Below are 25,543 nucleotides of genomic sequence, written 5' to 3'. Positions count from 1 at the left end.
AATTTTTGAGTATCCACTCGGTTCCTTGGATTAGATTTCATTATATTTATTATTAAGTACTTTGCGCTGTTTCTTGGTGTATTTGAATTTAGATGTTTTAAGTGTTCAGAGCATGACAGCACCCCTCCCTTGATGGGTGGCCCCAGAACACCTCTTTGGCTTTCATGGAAACTTAACATGGAACGCCCGGATCAACTGAGGAGCGTGGACATCAGAGGAAAAGTCCAGGAACGTTCTTCTGGGCTGTAGCCCTTCCAATCGTAAGTATTGGAGATGTCCATAATGGTTTCTAGAGTCCAGAATCTTTGCCACTTCGTATTCAACTCCATGATGAGTCTGGACTTTGTGTGCCTCCAGAAGTGTTGAATGAAACCAGTTGGGTATGAGTGGTTTCAATAAAGAAATATGGAAGGAATTTGGTATCCTCAGGTAGCTTGAGTTTAAATGAAACTGGGTTGATTATACACTCAACAGCGAATGGCCCAATGTTGTGGGGCACAAATTTAATGGGTGGCACTCTTAACCCAGTTGTCCTGAGAGGAGGATACAAGTAAACAAAGAAATTAATCCAAGCCTCGATTGACTCTTTCCTTCTGACCATTGGACTGGGGGTATTAGGCAGTGGAAAATTTGAGCTTGACTTGAAGTGAAGAATACAAGGAACGACAAAAGTTGGTGACAAACTGCACTCCCCGATCAGAGATTATTTCCTGAGGTAGTCCATGGAGTTTAAAGATTTCTTGTATAATTAATTGAGTCAACTGGGGAGCTGACAGAAGATCAGTAAGGGGTATAAAGTGAGCCATCTTGGTGAACCTGTCAACTGCCACCCTGATGGTGCTGAACTTGTTTGAAACTGGAAGATTGGTAATGAAATCCATCGACAGATGTGACCACGGATGATGTGGAACAGAGAGAGGAAGTAACTGCCCAGCTGGAGACAGTCTAGGCACTTTATGCTGGGAACACTTGTTACAAGAGGCAATAAAGTCTTCCGGACAGCCAGGATATAAACTACATGACCTCAGATCAATAATGTCCTTTCAATCTATTTCACTTTCAATTAATTCTACCATGATTATGACATAATAATATTTTTCATTAGACATTTATGTTAGTATCATATTGTCAATTCTTATCCTAGCTGTTTTATTGTTATTTTACTACACATGTAGGCTAGAGGTCCATTCCTGATTTCATATAAATATTCCCAGATTATATGGTCAATATTATTAAATAGAGCATAATGTGGCTACATATAGGTCTAGATTTAAGGGGTCTATTTACTAAGCCTTGGATGCAGATAAAGTGAACGGAGATAAAGTACCAGCCAACCAGCTCCTAACAGTCATTTTTAAACACAACCTGTGACATGACAGTTAGGAGCTATGTGATTTCCCAAAACTCTAATGACTTAGTGGTCTATTTGCTAAGCCTTGGATGGCGCTAAATTAAATGGAGATAAAGTACCAGCCATTCAGCTCCTAACTGCCATGTCACAGGTTGACATTTACTTTAGCACCATCCAAGGCTTAGTAAATAGACCACTAAGTCATTAGAGTTTTGGGAAATCACATAGAAATTTTACATACAGTAACGTACAACAATGATAGTGTACAGTAGTGTAGAAAATACATTGAGGAGGTCCAAAATTAAAATAATAATGGACAAGGGGTCCTGGTAGTATAATCTCTTATCTCCACATTGCAAGACTGACTGACAATGTTTTTTTTTGTTATTCCCCCCTCCCCCATTTTTTGGCATTTGTGACACATTAACAAAAATTATTTATTACATTATTAAGTTTCCAGTGGTAGTTTGGACAGAATGAAACACATTATTCACAATTATTTGAATTTGCTGCCCTGCAGTCCTGTTGCCAGTTGCACAGGACTGTTGCAGTCCCATTACATTCATTCGTGGGTTTTCTCTGGTTGTCCCAGTTTATTCCCACAGTGAAATATATATAGAGGGAGGCTTATTGTCTTATAACTAAATCATTTCAGGAGAGTGTTTGAGATAGCAAAATTAGATTGTAAGCTCCACTGTGCCAGAGGCTAGCGTACCAGAATAAAGTTCTCTTTCCGAATGTCTTGTCAATACTGCAGCAACATAAAACTATATTACTATATTTTTAAATTTTTTACTCATGAATTGATCAGAATTTTCAAATTGTAGAGAATTTTGTAAACCTCCGTATCACAGTAACGTACCAGTCATTAATATTGTATGGTAGCAAGAGAACTCGTGTCTATAGATTTGATCTGATTGCGTGCATCGGGCCGTTTTTTTACCCCCATTGTGTTGTAAAAAGAAATCCCCAGCTGCCTAATGCATAGCCTGTCTCCAGCCACTGCATTCCCATAGCTCAAAATGACCCCAGATACAGCACATTGTACTAGCTTGTCACGTGTGACAGAATGTGCTGGCTGTCCTTTTGACAACAAACATGAAACATTTGCACCTCCAGCATTTTTACACAATGGGGTACATGTTAGCAAGTGTCCATGTAAGTTTCAGAAAGTGATCTCATCCCTTTTCTTTTCCTTCTACCTTTTTTTTTGTGTGGAAATTTCATCTTTCCATGCCTGGGGAGGGCCTCTCCCCGACTATCAATGCTTTCAGGCAACAGTTTGTAAAAACTCATTAGGACAGATGAGAGTTTTTATTCTGCTGGTCTATGGTAAGTATCATGATTCTCTGTACTTAGAAATGCAATGTGTCTTTCTTTATAAGGCAGGTGAGGGATGTTAGATATTCTGCAGTTTTTCTAAATAACTGATATCCTTCAGTTAAATTACCAACAGGAAAACTCTGATCAAGTCCCCCTAATTACTGAAGGATGTGACAGCAATGTATTTTATATATTTTTATAATGGGAGCATTTTTAAAAAAAACTTTACACAGATTTTAGGGTGACCACAATTGCACCATAAGTGTGTATGTTACACATGAGTAACTGAATTATTTATTATTATTATTATTATTATTATTATTATTATTATTATTATTAATTTTAATAACTGTAAATTAGCATTTTTTTATTGACTTTATTGTAGTGTATTTTTATTTTCTCAAATATATATAGTGTGTTTCTGTTTGCTTATTCAGATTTTCTTCATGATAGGGAAACATAACATAATACAAGGCCTTAATATACATATTATGTTTTTTTTTTATGTTCGTTCTACCAGGGAAAAATATTTTTATTGAACTAGTATTATAATGTCCTAATGATTTCTGTGCAATGTACAACTAGTTTACTCAGCATGAATGTAAATGTAAATCTTTGTAATAACAGTTACAATATATTTCTTATGGTTTATTACAATTATTCTTGCTATTTAATGTTATTTATTTACTTTAATGTTTGCTAGCGCATGTACAGTAAATTGAACTGGATGTTTGCTTTGTGTATAGTAATCTGCAATGCTGGAAGAATTAGAAGAAATTGAAGGTCCTGGAAATGAAAGGGCAGAAGCACAGCCCCCTACAACACAAGATAAGGAAAAAAAGAAAAAACTTGGTAATATTTGCTCAAGGTTCTTTAATATGTGTATTTGGAAGCTGTAGAAATGTAGAATCTGACTGGTGTGTACAGTACTATATGACAGTTATTTTCCGCTAGCTATGAGGGGATTTAGCACATGTTGTGGTGTTCAGTTGGGGACTTATACATTGTGCTACGGTGTTGTGTCATAAACTGTATAACAGGTATAAAGTCTTTCTTCTGGAAAGCAGTTATGCTGAAACTTTTATGAATTTTAAGCATGCAGTTCTCAGTTGTCTGGAACACCCTAAGCTGGATATTCTGTTATTTATTTATGTTACATATATTAGTTTAAATCAAATATAATAAAAATTAAAATAAAGCAAAAATAACAATAGACAAGGCATATAATGCAATAAAACATGTAAAACACATTTTCCATGCTAATTATCAAAACTACAGATACATATTCCAGGACATAATTAAAAAAGAAAATAACTCAATGTATTTTTTCCTGACAAAACATGTTAGAAATAAATATACAAAACATATATAAGTGACTTCCAGAATATTTTATAAGCCAAACATAACATAATTAATATACTGGATACATTTTAATACACTTTTTTTTCTAATTATTGTTTACAATTCTTATTTTTATTATTTTGATTTAGCCACATGTTTCACAGATCAACTCATTTGTCTAAAAATATGAGCAATGGTTTTCTTTTTAACTGTTAGATATTTATTAATGATGTTTACATGTATTATTCCAGGCCATTGGGATCAGATTACAGATTTGGATTGGAAATGTTTGTTACTAGGAGGTTAAATTATGCATCGGGCAGCACCATTGGTGTAATGTTTAGAACACCACTAAGGTATTGGGTTCGAATCCCACATAGGAGCTATCTGTGTGGAGTTTGTATGCCCCCCTACCTACATGAATGGGTTTGATCTGATTACTCTGTTTCCACCCACAATCCAAAAACATACCGGTAGGATAATTTGGCTTCTGAAAAAAAAATAATCCTAATGTATATGTGTGTACATGTGGGGTCTGGACTATTGATTGTAAGCTCCACTGGGGCAGGGACTGATGTGAATCTCCAAATATTCTCTGTGAAGCGCTGTGAAATATGTGTGTACTATAATGAATGAACCATTATTCCTGGGGTGGCCAATCTCCCTAGCTGTAGCTCTCAGGTTGCTACATACTGCAATTTCCATTTCCCTTTCTCACACAGGGGTGTGTGTGTGTGAGGGGAGGGGGGGTGCTTGGATGTAGGGTCTACGTGTGTGACATAACAATCGCAATCAAGAGAATGCAGCCTGTGATTGCAGGGCCATAACTAGGGGTGTGTGAGCGGTGCCGCCACATAGAGATCAGGGTCTCATGGGTGGCATCGTCGCTGCCCCACGGCACCTGCATGTGGCTTGCAGGGTGCCTGGAACAGCACTCTGCAGCCACTAGCGCTACTACAGAGCCGCCCGAAACGTCCAAGGGTCGTTCCGGACAGGCATCCCGCAGCCTTGTCCCCTGGTGCGAGACTTCATGGTTTATGAGGCAGGGCTGGCACGGAGCGGCATAGAGTCCTGTTATGGCACTGTGTGATCGGTTCTCCTGCTCTCACCGCTCCTAAAATATGGTTAACAAAATGAATGTGCCAGAAACTGGCAGAACACTGGAAAAATCAGACTCCAGTAATACTGGGGAGGGACCACCTTAGGAAAATATTGTGCAGCGTTAGATAGCGTGCGCCGGGGCCTACTCACAGAGTTGATTAATTTTAACAAACATGTCAATTTGTATTAGAGGTATTTAAAGAATGTTCACATTATCCAGTTTTGCGTTTAAAGCATGATGTTAAAAAAATGAATGCAAATGCTGGCTTTTTTTTTTTGTAACTAAGTTACATTGATATAGCCTATTGGGGCGGTGCTCACAATAGGTGTCAGGTGGAATGTCAAAGTGACTGTTAGGCCACACAGAGAATCCTTAACCAGGATGCTGGGTTTATTGATAACAACAGGGTAACAGGTAACAGCGGTATCAGCCGTGAGCAGAGGAGCAGTATTGCAGGGGTATTTAGGTGTCTCACTTTACTGTGACACTCTACTAAGTAAAGCTGGTGCCAGCTGCACATGAGCAGTAGTCCAGGGGTATTTAGGTGTCTCACCTTAGGATCTCAGTACTGTGACACTCTACTAAGTGAAGGTGCCCACAGACATAGCGATATTTTACACGATATGGCCGATTACGACGAATCGTGACGACAGATCATGTAAAATGTGGCCAAATCGTGAGGAAATCGTGAGTCCTAACTCACGATGCGATGCGTGTCCCCGCTGGTCGCACATCGCATCGTCAGATCTGCCGTGCAGTAGGGCAGATCTGACAATCTGGGACAAAATGCACTGGGAAAAAAAAAAAAAAAAAAGTTAAGAAGCACGATAGAGCTTTTTACTCCAAATCGTGTGTAGGAGCTGCCGGGAAGAGTTCAGGGGAAATCGCACACATCGTGGGATCGTGTGCAGATCGGTATGTGTGTGGGCACCTTAAGGCTGGTGCCAGCTGCACATGAGCAGTAGTCCAGGGGTGATGTCATTAGGTCAGAGGTCAAAGCTCCTGCTGACTCTGGGTCCTAGTGCCCAGCACTTATGGTAGAGAAAGGAGACAGTGTCGTAGTGAACTACTCTCTAACAAGTTAAATTTAATCATTGGTAACTGTCCATGTACTTTGCTACAACTGACTATAAAGTACTAAGGGCCTGATTCAGGGCCTGATTCAGAGCCGGACGCTATTTGCGCTCGCTCGTCCAGAAAAAGGGGCTGGCTATTTAATAACCGTTCGCTCTTTGCGGTCTGCTCACGTCTCTATGTCTGAACGAGCGAACAAAACATGCGAACGTAATTTAGAAAAAAACGCCCCCTGGCTGCTCGCATCATACGTCATGTCCGCTATTTATTAGATTAATCGAGTACATCGGACGGCGTATGAACTGCTCGCTATTCTTGTGGTTGGTTTATCCTACCACAATCATGCGAGCAGTTCTAACTATAAAACAACCAAGTGACGTGGTCGATGACGCTGCTTTAGTAATTATTCACACCGTTTAAACGCCCGTTTTGACCTTTAGGCACGCCTGCGTTCGGATCTCCACTCCCCGTTTTCAAGCACCTTCCCCTGTTACCACCCACAAATGCCTCATTCTGTCACTCAAAATAGCAGGCATTCGCTATTTAGTGAGCACACTATTTTCGGCCACACTGACTGGTTCGCGCATGCGTATTAAAATCCGTACACATGCACAGTTGTGCGAACATCGGTCGTAACGAACGAGCGGCCGCTTACGAGCGGCTCTGAATCAGGCCCTCAGTGCGGATCGCAACTGCGAGTGCAATAGCGATTACGCATGCAGTTTCACTGCGATGATATGCTAATCCTCTGCGACCACTATGCTGTTGCTGCACAACATAAGGACTCCCACCTTACCTTACACGCATCCGTAATCCTTAGCAAGACTGCGAAAATATCGGTAACAATGAGTACCATCGCAGTCTCATGCACACTTGAACAAGCTCTGACCTTACTCATGAATCGCTAACCTTGTCGCACGCAGTGAGTACACAAGCTACGTATAACATCGCAGTGCCTAATTTAGGCACGCCCCTAAAACGGCGTTCAAACGCACTGGCACGCCTGAGTTTCATCGACCACACCCGTCACCACCCACAAACGGTACATCCTGTCAATCACTCTGCGATGGGTCTGCATAGTCACTGCGATTGCAGTCTTGATCGCAGTGGAGTGTTCGCACACGCGGACTGCGATGCATATGCATGCGCAGAACACAACAATCAGCCGATTGAGTGCATAATCACATTTGCGATCCTTGCTGAATAAGGCCCTAATTGAGCATGCTGTTATATTACCTCAGCTTAGTTTTTTTTTTTTTGTAGGGTGTGGTATGAAATGTTGACACCAGAATGTGAACAGGTTCTGAATGTTGACAGTCAGAATATCGACAGAATGTCAACACATTAAAGTTCAACATTCTGAATATGTGAACATTTTAATCATGTCAACCTAAATGCATGTCTACCTATTGATTGTCAATCTAATGACCGTGTCTACCTTCTTACCGTTGACATTCAGAACCTGTCGACATTCTGAATGTAAACCTTTTTTGTACTCTAGAGCACAGGTTCTCAAACTCGGTCCTCAGGACCCCAAACAGTGCATGTTTTCCACGTCTCCTCACAGAATCACAAGTGAAATTATTAGTTCCACCAATGTATCTTTTAAAATGTGTCAGTGAGTAATGAATACACCTGTGCACCCGCTGGGTGACTTGGAAAATGTGAAATGTGCTGGGTCCTGAGGGCCGAGTCTGAGAACCTATTAGAGCCGGAAGCTCATTGGGGCTTGCGGCAGACGAGACCCTACCACAAGAGTCTCGTCGCAAGCCGATGGTCGCAATGGTCGTGACCATCGCAACCATCACCTGGCCACTCGCTAAAGCTGTGGGTGGTCACCCACAGCTTATCGAGTGGGCCAGGAGGCCGGGTTATTTAAAACACAGCGGCCGCCCTGATTCAGAGGGAGAGCTCGCTTTTTGCGAGCGGCTCTGAATTAGGCCCATCTTCCAATAGGTTATGGGCCCAAGCATGCACGTTAGAGTTGCACATGCCCCAAGCCACTAGAATGCCCAGCAGCATGCAAATGCCATCTTAGACACCTGCAAACACAAAGTGAAGATAGCACAGACTGTTTCCACCGCAATGTGTCAGCAGAGAATCTAATTAGTGAACAGGAGCTGCAAAATCATGTCAGTAAGAAATATGAACACAGAAGCTACATCCATACTGGGGTTTATCAAACTTAAAGGTGCAGAGTATTACAGCAAATGGAAGTTTGCTATTGAGTTGCAACTAAAACATGAAAGACTGTGGAAAGTAACAATGGACCCCGGTGACGGTCCAAACATAGATGATGTAGAGAGAGCCATGGGTACGTATGATTTGAGTGTTGAGAAAGACCTGTACTCTATCATGGGAAAGTGTTAGCAAATGACACGTGGACAGCACTGCAGGCAGCATATCAAGATGGGGATCTGGTGAGAAGAATTAATCTGAGATGTTTTGTATAATACCAAGTTATGTAAATGCAGCAGTATGAGTGACTACATTGACAAAGTTATGTCTATTTCTCAGAAACTAATGTCTGTAGGAGTGCAAGTAGATGATGAAGAGATTGCTAAGGCGATGCTACAAAACTTAACGTCTAAATTTGACTTAGTTGGAAGCAAACATAGGGCCTGATTCATTACGGATCACTATTGCGATCACAACTCCGTAATCGCATGCAGGCCTGCAGTGAAAATACGCTAATTAATGCAATTGCAAAGCCATCACAGACCAACATAAAGAAGCCCAGTTCCCTTATCTCACATTCGTAATACCTTGCAATCCAGCAAAAACAAAGTAACATTGGAGCCTCCTGCACAATTACAGGAGTTCAGACCTTACTCAGAAATTGCTAACCTTTCTGCACGCAGTGAGCACTCAAGCTGCATATGTTGTCGCAGTGGCTAATTTATGCACGCCCATGTAATGGCATTGAAATGGTCAGGCACGCCAGCGTTTCTCCAACCACTCCCCCGTCACCACACCCAAATGTTCATTGCCTGTCAATCACTCTGTGATGGCTCTCCGTTGTCTCTGTGATCACAGTGCGATCGCAATGATATCTTTGTGCATGCACACTGTGATGCATATACAAATGCGCAGGACGCAACAATAGGCTTTCTGCGTGCGCTTTAGCAGTTGCAATCCATGCTGAATCAGGCCCTTAGTCAAGTTAACCACAGACACAGTCAGAGTAGAACGCTGAGAGTATTGCATTAAACACAGAGAGAGAGAAGCTCAGAAAATTCAAGTACGAGTGCTATATATGTCACAAGATAGGTCACACAGCATTTGAATGTAAGCAGAAAAATGTCAATGCTATGTGGAATAAGAAATGCAACAGTAAAGATGAATTGGCCCTGAGTGTTACATATACAGTAGCTGCATAAAGGATTGTTGGTATATCGAATCATGTGCTACCAGGCATTTCAGCTGCAATGAAGAGTGGTTCACCAAGTTAACCGCATGTGATCTTATTACAATCAAAGGAACTGGAAATGAAGTGCTTACAGCTACAAAAGTTGAAACAATTAAAGTCTGCTGGAAAATTGGGACTAAAACTAGAGTAACAGAAATCCAAAATGGCTTTATGTAGCAGAAATGGGAACAAATGTTGTAGCCATCAGTGTCCTAGAGCAAAGTGGCTACAGAATTCATTTTGCCACAGAAAATTGCATTGTACGTAACAGAAAAGGGACTATAATGGCAACAAGTACCCGATGCCATCAATTGTATGTCCTTGATACACAACACTGTTACGCAATAATGAAAACGGAATAGCAGTCACTAGAACTCTGGCATAGATGTGGTCACCTTGGATATGACAGAATTCAATTATTACTGAATGGGATGGTCATAGGAATGTCATTAACTGATACAGAGAAACTTATATGTGAATGCTGTATAATAGTAAAAGAAAGCCATTAGCCATTTCCAAAATCAGCAAGCACAGCTGAGGTACCACTTGAGTTACTTAGTATATATAGTTGTGTGTGGACTAATGTAAGTCAAGTCAATAAGTGGATACAGATACAGTACCTTATAACGTTCATTGATGACTTCACAAGAATGACGCCCATATACTTCATCAAAGTAGTGAAGACAATCGCAGACTACAAGAAACTTGTAGAAAATCAAACCAATTACAGACTCAAAACCCTGAGATCTGACAATGGTGGAGAGTTTCTAAAGAGCAAGGTGGAATTCATCTTAAAGAAACATGATTTTGGACTTACACTTCCAAAACAAAATCTTGTAAGAGAGCGATCAAACCACACACAGAAAGCAACATGTATGCTGAAGAATGCAGGCCCGAACTAACAATTTTGGGCAGAAGCAGTGTCCAACAGTTGCCTTAAAAAATGAAGCACCTATTGAAGTGTGGTCATGAAGAAAACCAACTGTAAAGCAACCCAGAACTTTTGTAAGTACTGTCTATGTCAGGGGTTCCCAACCACAGTCTTCAAGGTACACTAACAGTCCTGGTTTTAAGGATAACCATACTTGAGCACAGGTGTCTTAATTAGTACCTCAGTTATTTTAATGTAACCATCTGTGCTCAAGCATGGATATCACTAAAACCAGTACTGTTCGTTCGAGGTTGGGAATTACTGCTCTACGTACACATAGCAAAATAAAGAAGATACAAGCTAGATTCAAAATCCATGAAGTGTATCATGCTTGACTATTGCCATGAAAGTGAAGGTTACAGATTTTAGAATCCAAGTAAAAAGCTTGTCAAGACTAGAGATGTCATATTTAAAGAGACAGTGCCAATTACAGAAAATTTGGAATTTAAAACACAGAGTAGGTATGTGTCACTGGAAATACCAGCAGTTGGAGTTATTTCTGAACCAGAAGCTACCAGCATGGACATTCAACCACAGAAAAGATATTCTGCGAGATCAAATTTTGAAAAATCACCAAAGAGGTACAAGGAGGAATTCTCAAATATCGCTTTCAGTAAACTTCAAGACCAAAATAGGCAAAGTTGAGTGTCACAAGTGTGTAAGGCATTGACAACAGTGCCAGTGACAACTCCGATGTTTAATGATCGGCGCATGTGCTTTATCTGTACAGCTCATGTGCCGTTCACTTACTGCAACGGTCCCCCGTAAGCTGCAGTATATATATATATATATATATATATACATACATACACATATATATACATATATATATATATATGTATGGAGAGTGGTACAATAATGAGTGTCTGCAGGCAACAGTGAGACATGGTGAAGGTTTCTTGCTAATTTGGGGCTGCATTTCAGCAAATGGAGTTGGGGAATTGGTCAGGATTAATGGTATCCTCAATGCTAAAAAATACATACTGGTACATCATGCAATACCATCAGGGAGGCGTCAAATTGGATCCAAATTTATTCTGCAGCGCAGCAGGACAACGACCCCAAACATACAGTTAATGTCATTAAGAGCTATCTTCACCGTAAAGAAGAACAAGGAGTCCTGGAAGGGATGATATGCCCCCACAGAGCCCTGATCTCAACATCATCGAGTCTGTCTGGGACTACATGAAGAGACAAAAGTATTTGAACAAGTCTACTGTACATCCACAGAAGATCTGTGCTTAGTTCTCCAAGATGTTTGGAACAACCTCCCTGCCGAGTTCCTTCAAAAACTGTGTGCAAGTGTACCTAAAAGAATTGAAGAATTGATGCTGTTTTGAAGGCAAAGGATGTTCACACCAAATATTGATTTGATTTCTCTTCTGTTCATTCACTTTGCATTTTGTTAATTGATAAAAATAAGCTATTCATGCTTCTATTTTTGAAAGCATTCTTACTTCTGTCAGGTAGACAGAATCTGACTAGCAGCCATGATTCCCAGACCACCTGTGAGAGACTGATAAAGGGTGTGTCTGTCTCTCACTGCCTGGGGAACAGGTTAGAGGCCTGTTGAGAGACTACTGAATGTACGTGTTGTGCTAGAAACATCTATTTTATGAGAGGGATGTTAGGTCCTTCCACTTTGAGAAAGGGAATTATTTTGTTTAAATTTACTGTATATACATACTCCTACTGCGATGTGGCCAAACCTCCTCTGTGCTCAAACCCCCATGCCTCATCCTCTCGCGTAAGTGCAGTAATTGTGGTATATACAGTGTATATGTGATGCCGTTTAAAAAATAAATATGAATAGTACAGTTTACTAAACATTTAATTGAAATACACAGTTATTAAGGGCTCTATTTATTAACATTAGTTTTACTAAAATAATGTGAAAAAGGGTCGCGAGGGGAGGAGGGGAGGGTTCGCGGGAGGTCCGCTCTAGGGGGACGGGGCTTAGTGCAGGGGACGGGGATTGGCGACTAGCAGCGGCGGCCAGTCGGTGCATGCGCGGGGCACTTGTCACAGTATTTTTTTGCGAAAATACCGTGATAAGGCTCCGGAGGGGATTCGCAGGGACAGAGCTTTATCGCAAGTTCTCTCCCTGCAAGGGATTTGTAGTAAATCCCTATGATATTGCCTGAATTCCCAAATGCGAATTCAGTCGGTAATATCACACTACAATCTGCATTACAAATGCGGATTGTAGTAAATAGAGCCCCAAGTAATATACCATTCTTGAAAAATAAACCATATTACCTGGTCCCTCACTCTATGTCCTGTACTTTCTACAATTATACTGTATATGGCGCATTATTTAAACTAGATGTTGGTGAGGCTAGAATTCCTGTGACACTACTCTTCTGTGTCACTCAGAACCAATCGGAAATCTGCGCTCATGGAATGTTTACACTCATTAATTTTTACACCTGCCCTGAAGACAGCTAACTTCATACATGTACCAAGGATACAGTTAGCTTAATAAGTGTTTATGCAATGATTGCCCAAGTACCTATGTGTAATATGTAGTTATTTGCAAGTAAAATGTATATTTTAACTGTAACTACTTCAGCTCATGTAATAACCAGAATGGGATTGAATACCGGCGTCGGTAAGTATCCTAACCCTTCCCTCCCTCCCCCAACGCTCCTATAGGGGTGCCTAATCCTAACCTCCCCCCCAGTGCCTAACCCTAACCTCCCCCCAGGGTTGCCTAAAACTAACCCCCCTCTCCGCATCTTAAACCTAACCCTCTCAGGGGGGGTGCCTAACTCTAACCTCTCAGTAGTGGTGCCTAACCCTAACCCCCCCCCCCCTTCCCCTAGCCTAACCCTAACCTTTCCCGGGGATGCCTAACCCTAAGTCACCCCAGGGGTCCCTAAACCTAACCCCCCATCCCCGGGCTAAGTGTTATACGTTCCTTATGACGGGGGTCGGTCTTCCGGCAGCGGGTTTAACATAGGTGTCGGCATTTTGACGCCTATGTTAAGTCCCATTTCGGACAGGAAGTGTCGGTATTTAGACTGGCGGCATTGCGTCCGCCGGTCTAATAACTACAATCCTGATAACCCTGGAATTACTATATGGCTCGACGCTCGTTAGTACAAAGTAGAAAACAACCAGTCTGACTCCTCAGACTGGTTGTATTTCATTTGCTGATAGCCATTGAGAATAGTATATTTATAATGAATGAATACATATACACATAGTTCTTATCACTGTACCAAACTGCATAGATTATAGCTCTTGACCTACTAAAGTCCTGGGCTGGGACTGGCTTTGACACTGGCACAGCAGAAAAAATTAAGCAGGCATGGGAAGCTGTGACTATGGAATTATCTACTGAAGATTCTTAGATGTTCTTGGAACCCTGGTGAGATAAATTAGCACATTTCAGCATTGACTATAACATGACATATAAAATGGTGGGATTTTAGACATGCGTGATTGCATTACTGCTTTTATTTAACTTCTTGTCAATGTACAAGGAATAAATAGACTGCTTAAACATACTCTAGCCTGCGAACCTTAAACATACTCTGTCTTCTGTTTCAGTGAATTAATAGCACAGTTCACATTTACCTGATGTATATTTGTATTACTAGGTTCTGCTGTGCACTACCTCATGGGACCAAGATTCCTTGTTTATGTAAGCTGTGCACTTTCAATATGGGTAAGGTCTTTTCCTATATATAATGCTACAGTGATTGCCTCTTATACACAGCCAGCTATCCTCGCTAGTACTACATTGCCTGTCACTGATCTACGTACACAGCAGTTTAGATCATTGTTAAAATGAGTTAAACCTGTCACAGTGAAATATGCCCGGATTCAATGGTGCACAAAAGAGTTCATCAAAAATTATAGCTTATTAAAAAGAAAGATAGTACTTCCTTCTGTGCTAATTATATCAATTATAATAATTATATTACATATAACTCTTTCATTAAATCTAACATTTCCTATTTATCTCGTATTGATAGTGGCTGAAGCCATTGTTCCCACTGTTTCTCATTTTTGTTTTGTAAATAGGGCACATTTTTATTGTTTTAGTATTATTTTTTGTATTTTTGTACCTTTTTCTAAAAAGTAAAACAACTATTATTATACACATAGGCCCTCATTCAGAGCCGCTCGTTAGCGGCAGTACGCTCGTTCCGAGCGATGTTTGCACATATGCGCATGCGTACGGTTTTTAGTACGCATGCGCGAACCAGTCAGTGCGGCCGAAAATCGTTTGTACGCTATATAGCGAGTGCCTGCTATTTTGAGTGACAGAATGAGGCGTATGTGGGTGGTAACAGGGGAAGGTGCTTGAAAATGGGGAGTGGAGATCCGAACGCAGGCGTGCTTAAAGGTCAAAACGGGCGTTTTATGGGTGTGTATATTTAAAACAGCAGCGTCATTGACCACGTCACTGGGTTATTTTATAGCCAGAACTGCTCGCAAATTTGTGGTAGCAAACACCAACCACAAGAATAGCGAGCAGTTCATACGCTGGTCGATGTACTCGATTAATCTAATAAATAGCGGACATGACGTATGGTGCGAGCGGCCAGGGGGCGTTTTTAACAAATAAACGAGCGTATGTTTTGCTCGTTCGTTCAGACTTAGAGGTGTGAACAGACTGCAATGTGCGTACGGATCATTTGAATAGCCACCCCTTGTTTTTAAACGAACGACCGCAAATAGCGAACGGCTCTGAATGAGGGCCATAATGTTCTGTTGTGCCACCTCTATTTTATGTTGCATTCTTTGTGGATCTTTTCGTTAAAGGCTAATCAGTAGCAAATGGATTACCCAGAGGTTATAGCATAAGTCAAAATATGAATGCAACAATTCCACATATGAGAAATATTTTTTTATTTATTATTTCTACTTCAGGGTCCATAGGGTATCCACAGGATACCTTGGGGTATAGGTGTGACGTCAGTCGCTGGGCACCATAGAGTTAAGCTTTTCAGCCTCCCAGGATGCACTAGGGTCCCCCTCCTATACCCCGCCCCCGAGCCAAGGCACCTCAGTTTAGTTTGGTGCCCGGCCGGAGTCGGGTGCACCTGTCGGAGTGGGGGCTAGAAGAGCCCCTGAAGCTTTCTTCAATGCAGCTGTGGCTGCACATCTGGATGTACAGCATGGACAGTCAGTCCTGACGTCCATGCTGTCTTCCCTACACCCCCGCCGGTACCAGAACGCCGGTACCGATCCGGGGATGCTGGTGAGCATCTGGGGTCACAGCTAGCGGTGACCCCAGATGTTCTGGACCATGGCCGGATCCAAGGGGGACAAAGGTAAGCAGCGGGGTCCCGCGGTGGGTCCCCGCTGGTCACATGGTCCTAAGTCCCCAGGCAGGGGGCTCCCTGGGGACTGGCTGCAACGTGGAGCCAGGCGACCAACCTGCGCTTTCCACTACCCCCTGGGACAGCGGACCGCAGCAGAGCGGTAGCGATGCGGCGTCCCAGGGGTTAAATGCATGCCAGGGGAGTGTGCCTTCCCTGTCTCACAGCCGGTGCCTCCCCCGCTGCACACAGCCCTCTCTGCACGCTGCCGACTGGTCCTGTGGCAGCGCTCCTCCCCCAGGCCAGCCTGCTCTCTGCTCCTCGGTGGCCATCTTCTCCTGAATGCATGGTGAACGTTGCTGGAAGCCTGGAAGGAAGCATCGTGGTCTGGGTCCCCCCGCATACCTCTCCTCCGCTGTGGTCAGGTCTGTGTATGCAGCGCTGTGTCCTACCAGGCCCTGGGTCTGCGTAGTTGAGTGATCAGCGCTGTTAGTGCAGGAATTGATTTTCTTTGCATTGTATGTGACTGTGCTAGCGCTGCTGCCTGTAACTTTTCTCTAAAACTGTCAGCTTTATTACTGTCCCTGTTCTTTCTGCTACGCCCTTGCGGTGCAGTGCTGCAGGGTGGACTCTCGCCTATTTAATATATAATTGGTGGGAGAGGTCACATACGTGGTGCCATCATGTCTGAAAGTGATTTTCCCCTCCGGCTACAGTGTACTACGTGTAAAGTACCGTTAGAGGAGGGGGAGGGTAGCGCGGAGGGCCTTTGCCGGCAGTGTTTGTCCATGGCGCGGCCTCTTACGGTTACAGCACCGGTACAGGAGCCGCCCTGGGCTTGTTTCGCTCAGGCACGTACAGTATTAGTGGGCCAGTTAGCTCCGCAGCCCGCGTTTACACCGATGGGTTTGTCCCAGCAGTCAGTGGTGTCGTCACCCATGCAGGGTTTCCCACGACAATTGGTGGTACCCCACAGTCTCCCTATTTCCCCGCTCCCGGTTTCTCAGGAGCCAGCGTGGGTTAACTCCCTGACGAGTTCCATACAGCACTTGTCGGATGTGTTGCAAGGGGAGTCTGTGATGCGGCCGGTGGCGTCTCTGTCGGCTCCTTATGAGGATGACGAGGGGACGTCTGTTGATGGGGAGATTCTGGATCCTTACGATCAGGAACCTCTCCATACTAAGGACGCTGATGCTAAGTCCAAAGTATATATTCCTGGACTTATTCGGGCGGTCCGCACAGCCTTGGTGATTGAGGACGAAGTTCCCCCAGCGGCTAAATCTAAGTATGCCTTTTTCAAAGATGTGAAGGGCGATGCCACAGTCTTTCCTCTTTCGGGTCAGTTGGTGAACCATTTAGAGGAGGCGTGGAAACAGCCTGGCAAAAGATACCAGCCGCAGAGACGCCTGGCGGTGGCTTATGCGTTCGCGGATAATTATTTTGCAAAGTGGGAATCCCCTCCACAGGTGGATTCTCACGTGACCCGTCTTGTCCGTAGTGCCACATTGCCGATGCCATCTATGTCCTCCCTTAAGGATGCTACGGACCGCAAGGTGGAGATCTGCCTGAAGTCCGCTTATTCCCTTGCGGGGGGGGCAGCACGGCCGGCTATGGCCATTTTCTGGGTTGCCAGAGCGAAGGAGCGCTGGGTGGATTCATTAGAGGCTGCTTTTGATTCCGACTGTCAGGCCGAACAGGCGGAGTTGATTGGTAATCTCCGTGATTCGGCCACTTATATGAACGAGGTGGCCCTAGACATTAGTACTCTGGTGTCTAGAATTTCTTCAGCAGCGGTGGCTGCTCATCGCACCTTGTGGCTGCGATCCTGGAAGGCGGACGCAGATTCCAAAAAGAGTCTGGAGGCGTTGCCGTTTACCGGAGAAGTTCTCTTCGGTCCGGATCTGAATAAGATTGTGGCCACGCTGGCGGCAGTCAAATTGGGTTGTCTCCCGTCGGCCGCTGCTCCTTCTGGTTCTGGACCATCGTCCTTTCGGTCATCTAGGGCCCAGGGCAGGCCCAAACCACAGTCGTTTCCTCGACAGGCTGGCCCTAAGAAATCGGCCAAGCCCCGGAAGCAGGCATGGAGTACCAGACGTCCGGCCCCCAAGCCAGATGACAAGCCTGCGGCCTGACGGTCCGGGCCTCCCTTTGGGGGATCACAGGGTGGGAAGCCGCCTGCTGCAGTTCGCCCAGTGTTGGTCGGCCACTACGACAGACACTTGGGTTCTGGAGGTGGTCTCCCACGGGTACGCCCTCTCCTTCCGGCACAGACCCCCGGCTCGATTCTTCACCACGGGTCTACCATCAGACCGGAACAAGGCTACGGAGCTGCGGAAGGTATTGCACACTATGCTCCAGGCTGGAGTTATAGTGCCTGTTCCATTCTCCCAGAAGGGCCAGGGTTTCTATTCAAATCTTTTTTTGGTACAGAAACCCAATGGGTCGTATCGTCCGATTCTCAACCTCAAAGCACTCAACAAGTCTTTGCGGGTTCCGAAGTTTCGGATGGAGACCCTACGGTCCATCATTCTGGCGCTGGAACCTGGGGACCACATGGTGTCATTGGACATACAGGACGCTTACCTGCATGTCCCTATTCTTTTGCGCCATCAACAGTTCCTCAGGTTTGCAATCCGCAGCGACCACTTTCAGTTTCGGGCGTTACCTTTTGGCCTGGCGACAGCACCACGTGTTTTCACCAAGGTGATGGCGGTAATGGCGGCTTCTCTGCGGCTGCAGGGAGTCCGCATGTTGCCGTACTTGGACGACCTGTTATTGGTGGCAGGATCTCCAGAGCTCCTGTTACGCCACTTGGACCTGACCATTGCACTGCTGCAAAGGCACGGCTGGCTAATCAATTGGCAGAAGTCCACTCTAATCCCGTCTCGGAGGATTCTGCATCTTGGAGCCTTATTGGACTTGGGACAGCAAAGGATCTTTGTGACGGAGGACAAGATCTCTGCTTTACAGTCAAGGGTGCGCAGTTGTCTGCACAGCCGCCGGGTGTCCCTACACTCGGCGATGAGGTTACTGGGCTCCATGGTGTCGGTGTTCGACATGGTGGAATACGCCCAGTTTCACTCCAGACCGCTGCAGCACCTGATCCTGTCCAAATGGAACGGGCTGCCTCAGTCTCTGAAGTCCCAGACGATTGTGATCACCCCGGAGGTTCGCCTGTCCCTTGCTTGGTGGTTACAGACGGCCAACCTCAACAGGGGACGTCCGTTCTGGGTTCCAAATTGGGTCCTGTTGACAACGGACGCCAGTCTTCGGGGCTGGGGAGCAGTTTCGGGTCCACACTTGTTCCAGGGCAGGTGGACGCCGACAGAAGCGCAGCTTCCAATAAATATCTTGGAACTCCGTGCGGTCTTCAATGCTCTCCAGCAGGCACATCGGTTTCTCCAGGGTCACCCGGTGCAGGTCCAGTCGGACAACGCTACCACCGTGGCCTACATAAACAGGCAAGGAGGAACCCGAAGTCTGGCGGCTCTCGTAGAGGTGTCTCGGATCCTGGTTTGGGCGGAGCGCTATCTTCCGGCCATATCATCCCGGGAGTGCTAAATTGGGAGGCGGACTTTCTAAGTCGCCAGGACGTTCATCCGGGGGAATGGTCCCTGCACCCGGACGTTTTTCAACTGTTGGTGGACAGGTGGGGTCTTCCAGAGATCAACCTCATGGCGTCCCGGCACAACAACAAGTTGCCGGTGTACGGGTCTCGCACAAGAGACGGAGGGGCGTCTCTGGTGGATGCTCTGTCCGTCCGGTGGACGTTCCGGTTTGCATACCTGTTCCCTCCGGTCTCCCTTCTTCCATGGGTAATCCGGAAATTCAAACAGGAAGGAGGGACGCTCCTGTTGATAGCTCCCGCGTGGCCCAGACGGCACTGGTTCTCAGACCTTCAGGGTCTGTCCGTGGACAGTCCTCTGCGGTTGCCGCTACAACCGGACCTTCTGTCTCAGGGTCCTTGTCTTCACCCGGACCTGAATCGGCTGTCTTTGACGGTGTGGCTGTTGAGACGGCCATGCTGAGGTCCCGGGGGTTTTCCAGCTCTGTGGTGCGTACCATGTTGCGAGCTCGGAAACCGTCTTCCGCGAGGATATACCATCGCGTGTGGCATACGTTCTTCCAGTGGTGTCGACCGAGAGGTTATGCACCGTGGGAGTTTCGTTTGTCTCGGGTTCTCGCCTTCCTGCAAGCGGGACTAGATCATGGGCTTTGCCTTGCTTCTTTGAAGGTACAGGTTTCGGCCCTGTCTGTCTGGTTTCACCGTAGGATTGCTACAATCCCGGATGTACGCACCTTTATGCAAGGTGTTCTTCGCATTCAGCCGCCCTTTGTTCCACCTGTGGCGCCTTGGGATTTGGCTGTGGTCCTGAGGGCTCTCCAAGGACCGCCGTTTGAACCACTGGGCTCAGTGGATCTTAAATGGCTAACAGCTAAGACTGTTTTCTTTCTGGCTATTGCTTCGGCCAGACGTGTTTCTGATTTAGGGGCTCTTTCTTGTAGACCCCCTTTCTTGGTTTTTCATGGGAACAGGGCGGTGCTCCGCACTCGGCCCGAGTTTCTTCCCAAAGTTGTTTCCCAGTTTCATGTTAACGAGGAAATCGTTGTTCCGGCCTTTAACTCACCTGGCCTTTCCGTGGGTGAGGTCTCTTTGGATGTTGTGCGGGCCTTAAGGACTTATGTTGACCGCACTTCTTCGTTTAGGAAGTCGGACGCTTTGTTTGTCCTCTATGGCTTCCGTAAAAAGGGTTGGCCTGCTTCAAAGCAAACTTTGGCAGCCTGGATCCGTATGGCTATTTCTGAAGCTTATCTTCATGAAGGCCTACCGGTTCCTCCTTCTCTGAAGGCTCATTCCACTAGGTCTGTGGGTCCTTTGTGGGCAGCTCGATGTGGTGCCTCTGCAGTCCAGATCTGCAAGGCTGCTACGTGGTCCTCTGTCCATACCTTCGTGAGGTATTACAGGTTTGACACCTTCGCCTCTCAGGATGCTTCCTTTGGGCGGCGGATTCTCCTTTCTGCACAGGAGCGTTCCCACCCTTAAAGGATACTGCTTTGGGACATCCCCAAGGTATCCTGTGGATACCCTATGGACCCTGAAGTAGAAAATATGAGATATGGTAAGAACTTACCCTTGTTATCTCTATTTCTACGAAGTCCATAGGGTTCCACAGGACTCCCCCCTGTCGCACCTGTGCTGCAGATGGGCTTTGCTCTGGTCACCGGTTTTCCGTCTCCCTCTGGTGAGAATGTGATTCTTGTATGTGTCCAGATCTTTTTTCTCTCTCTTCCTTCTCCTCCTCCAGCCTATGGCTTGATAACTAACTGAGGTGCCTTGGCTCGGGGGCGGGGTATAGGAGGGGGACCCTAGTGCATCCTGGGAGGCTGAAAAGCTTAACTCTATGGTGCCCAGCGACGGACGTCACACCTATACCCCAAGGTATCCTGTGGAACCCTATGGACTTCGTAGAAATAGAGATAACAAGGGTAAGTTCTTACCATATCTCATATTTTTATTAGTAAGTAAAGTACATTTTAGGCATGTACCATTTTCTTAGCTGTTTTCTTATAAATTATCTCCTTTTCAAAATATCCCTGGTTGGCAAACAAAAAATGGCTGCCAGACAAAGATATATTTCGACACAAGCTTACATTTCTTCGTGTGATGGCACTGGCAGAAATGGGGAAAAGAGAATGTTAGTGCACACACAGCTCATTGAAAATTTTAAAACCTCTCTGCTCACTGCAATATATCAAGTGATATGTAACTGTGGTTGCCATGGTAGTTCAGAATCATAGATAATTAATAGCATCCTGTAAGAATAAAAGCGTAAATACAATGATAAATGGTACTAACATTTTTCTTATAGTTTTCAAGGGTGATTTATGTTGGAAATTGCTTCTTTAAAGTGGCTTATCTGTTTAGTTAGTCACTAATACACCGTTACACCTTTTAGGAGATCTTGAAAACAAAGATTATTGAGCACAAGTGCGAAAACTATTTTTGTTTTATATGATCATTTTAAATCCATTTGAGGCTTTATGAACAATTAGTTATTTTATAAAGCAACATCAGGAATGATTCTGAGTTGCACATAATGCGATCGCAATTCGGGATGCAAAAAAAAACATAATGGAATGTGAATGGAATTCTAATGTGACTATATGCCCATATTCAGTCGTATGCTTCTATGCAATAGCACCGCCTCATCCACGAGAACAGCCATCATCACTAGCAATGGCACGTTCATGCTAGGTGCAGGGGATGTGACTGAATGTGGCGCGCACTGTATGGCTCAGAATAGGTAGTAATTGCCGCACATGAATGCTCATTTAGCAGTGACTGAGATGCGTACAAGTCAGGATCTCTCATAGGTTTGTAGAGATGCCTATGTAGCATCGTCACATGTGCGCAATTTGCTAAAAATCACCGGATGTGGCTGCAATCAAACTCGCTTGTGCCTCAGAATCTGGCTCTTTCTGTATAATGTTGCTGTCTGATTCAGTCATCTGTGAATTTTATTTGCTATAGCGTATTGTAAGATTCAGAACTGATGGAAGTATTAATGACTTACCGTCATTCTGAGAAGAAGAGTTTGTAGGTGTTATGACTAAGATGTTCCTTGTGCTTCACTCTCTTTATCAGGGGGATCGTATGTGGCATTTTGCCATCTCTGTTTTCCTCATTGAACTCTATGGACATAACCTGCTTTTAACAGCTGTTTTTGGCCTAGTGGTGGCCGGGTCTGTGTTAGTGTTTGGCGCATTAATTGGTGACTGGATTGACAGGAAACCCAGAAATAAAGGTAAGGTATTTTACAGATGTGGAATAATGCAACACAGAACGGCAAATCAATTCTTATGCACTTATGTGGTGCATACATTTTGGGAGGTTCTTCCCCTTCCTCAGGTGCAAGGATATTAATTATTTTTTGCACCTGAAAAAGCCTCCCGAAAATATGGGGCAACATGTACTCCCATTTGTCAATGTAAAATAAACCAGCTCAGATGAACATATAACACTGTGACATTACCTGGAGTGCTGCCTTCAGAGAAAGAGAAGAGCATACTTGTGTTTGAGGGCACAATCATCTCTAGTGAGAGACTGTATATGTATTGCATAATCTACTCATACAACACATATATGCAATAGTACTATTATATTTTTTATGATGAATTGCAAAAATATATATTTTCTTTAATCATAAATTCATATTTTTCGTATTTATATTACCTCGGTACACTTCCAGTTTGCGGACTGTGCTATTCCATGATGATTTTCAGCAGTTACAATGGACCTGATTCAGATTTGGGAATAGAGTAAGAAAGAGCAAGTAACTGTGCATCTTGGAATAACCATGTTGCACTGCAGATGGGGCAGATGTAAAAGGTGCAGGGAGGTTTATATTTGGGAAGTGGGGTGTCCAAACTGAAATCTAATGGGTATATTTACTAAAGTGCGGGCTGTGGACAACATCGCCACTTCTAAAAACCCACACTTTAGTAAATATACCCCTAAATTGCAGTTTAAAAATAAGGCTGTCCAGCCTTTGTGGGCTACATGCAAAAGCAGCCACTAGTTACCCCACATGCAAAAAATGCATGTATATGCACCCCTTGCATTGCCACATGGTTTGTCCTGGTGCACAGTTACTTGCTCTATCTTACTCTATTCCCAAATCTGAATCAGACCCAATGATCAACATCTAATACTGGAAATGCTTTTCTCTGCAAGGCTCATGCAGGGTTGGATGCATTTTGCGACACAAACAAATACTGCATCTGGAAAGAATAGCATAGTACATATGCGCCTGTTTGATGTCAGGAGACGTGGCTTGATCAGAGTCGTTTTAAGAGAGGTAGGGGCCCGTGCGGTACAGTTGCTAGTAGACTTTGGTACTGTGCCAGAGTCTACCGTGCAAGCACAGGTGTCTGGGAACATGGCGCAGATCCAGAATTGCACGCAAATCGGTCGCAATTACAAAAGGGAACTATTTGCGTATATTTGTCCATATGCCCAGTTTTACACATCTGTGCATCTGTGTTGCCTCTATCTATATGCTAGGTTTCATAGCCCTCTCATTATAAGTGCGCACTTGCACTAGCACTATGCTTGGTGCAAGAGACCGTCTGAGACTCAGCAAAGCCTACACGCCCTCCACGCGCCTTCACTAAACCTATACTATGTGCGTACATGCCGTAACCACCCAGTCTGAAACTCAGCACAGCCTGCACGACCTCGACGCGCCTTAACTAAACCTATACTATGTGCGTACATGCCGTAAGCACCCAGTCTGAAACTCAGCACAGCCTGCACGCCCTCCACAGGCCTTCACTAAACCTATACTATGTGCATACGTGCTGTAACCACCCAGTATGAAACTCAGCACAGCCTGCACGCCCTCGACGCGCCTTCACTAAACCTATGCTATGTGCGTACATACCGTAACCACCCAGTCTGAAACTCAGCACAGCCTGCACGCCCTCGACGCGCCTTAACTAAACCTATACTATGTGCGTACATACCGTAACCACCCAGTCTGAAACTCAGCACAGCCTGCACGCCCTCCACAGGCCTTCACTAAACCTAAACTATGTGCGTACATGCCGTAACCACCCAGTCTGAAACTCAGCACAGCCTGCACGCCCTCCACAGGCCTTCACTAAACCTAAACTATGTGCGTACATGCCGTAACCACCCAGTCTGAAACTCAGCACAGCCTGCACGCCCTCGACGCGCCTTCACTAAACCTATACTATGTGTGTACGTGCTGTAACCACCCATCTACGGTGCTCCACGGAATAGAGATTGTGGGGTAGATATACTAAAGAGCGATTTATCAAAGCCTCCGATCATCGGCTGCTTTGACTAAGGGATTTAAAATGGCATTAGAAAGAAATGCTAAATATATGGTAAATAAATGCTAGACAAACCCGTTTATCGTTATTGCTGTTTTAAAACTATCCATCAAAGCCACCGATGAATAGTGGCTTTGAGAACCTGTTCCCTAATAAATCTACCCCTGTCTATGTCTACCTAGACTTATTGAACAGGAGACAGTTTTCTGGGAGTGACTCTGACAAACATCTATGTGGCCAGGTCCATAGACCAGTTAGCTGCTATTGCTTTACAGTTCACATTCAATCTTCTTCCTTGGTATTTTCCTTTATTCCACATTTGTATTCATAGGGTGAATCTGGCTTTGATAATATCATGTCCTTAATATAAAATAGTTATTGCTTGAAGATTCTGTCGCACACAGAAATAGTGCTATATATGAATACATGATGATAATAATAATAATAATAATAATAATACACGATAATTAGCTTTACTTCTATTAGAAGTGGTAAGTTTTCAGCTTTCTGGTCAAATTGAGTAAATAGTTACTCCCTGACAGTCATAGGAATAGAGTATATAATGTAATAGGGTACGATTTCTGTGAACAAGTGTAATTTCGATGGATAAGCCTGCAAATTTAATGCGGCAATAGTTTAAAAGGTAAAACCAAGTTGTTTTTGTATTTTAAATTATTGCCACTTTAAATCTATAGGCTTATACGCACCCTAGTACATACCATAGGGTTTGTAGCTCCGGAGTGCATACGGTAGAAACTTACACAAGTGTGTTGGCAGACCATGTGGACCTCAAAGCTAAAGCATTTTGTTGTGTGCATTCAGTGTCGGACTGGGGCATGAGGGCCCACCGGGGGGTATGCAGTGCTAGGGGCCCATG

At 44.4% G+C, this 25,543-nt stretch overlaps 1 protein-coding gene across 1 annotated transcript in view; it reads left to right on the top strand.

Moving 5' to 3' along the window:
• The first annotated feature begins 2,599 nt into the window (after nucleotides 1-2,599).
• Nucleotides 2,600-25,543, top strand: part of LOC148475039 (ferroportin-like) — a 92,991-nt gene continuing 70,047 nt past the window's right edge. Inside the window, exons 1-4 of the mRNA XM_088457806.1 lie at nucleotides 2,600-2,683; nucleotides 3,421-3,526; nucleotides 14,137-14,204; nucleotides 22,454-22,613. Of these exons, the coding sequence (XP_088313932.1) occupies nucleotides 3,430-3,526; nucleotides 14,137-14,204; nucleotides 22,454-22,613 (325 nt within the window). The 5' untranslated portion in view covers nucleotides 2,600-2,683; nucleotides 3,421-3,429. The remainder of the gene's footprint in view (nucleotides 2,684-3,420; nucleotides 3,527-14,136; nucleotides 14,205-22,453; nucleotides 22,614-25,543) is intronic.

This window comes from Taudactylus pleione, unplaced genomic scaffold (genome assembly GCF_031769625.1).
Source record: "Taudactylus pleione unplaced genomic scaffold, aTauple2 ptg000788l, whole genome shotgun sequence".
Classification (NCBI taxonomy): domain Eukaryota; kingdom Metazoa; phylum Chordata; class Amphibia; order Anura; family Myobatrachidae; genus Taudactylus; species Taudactylus pleione.
This window is presented reverse-complemented; position numbering and strand designations above follow the sequence as displayed.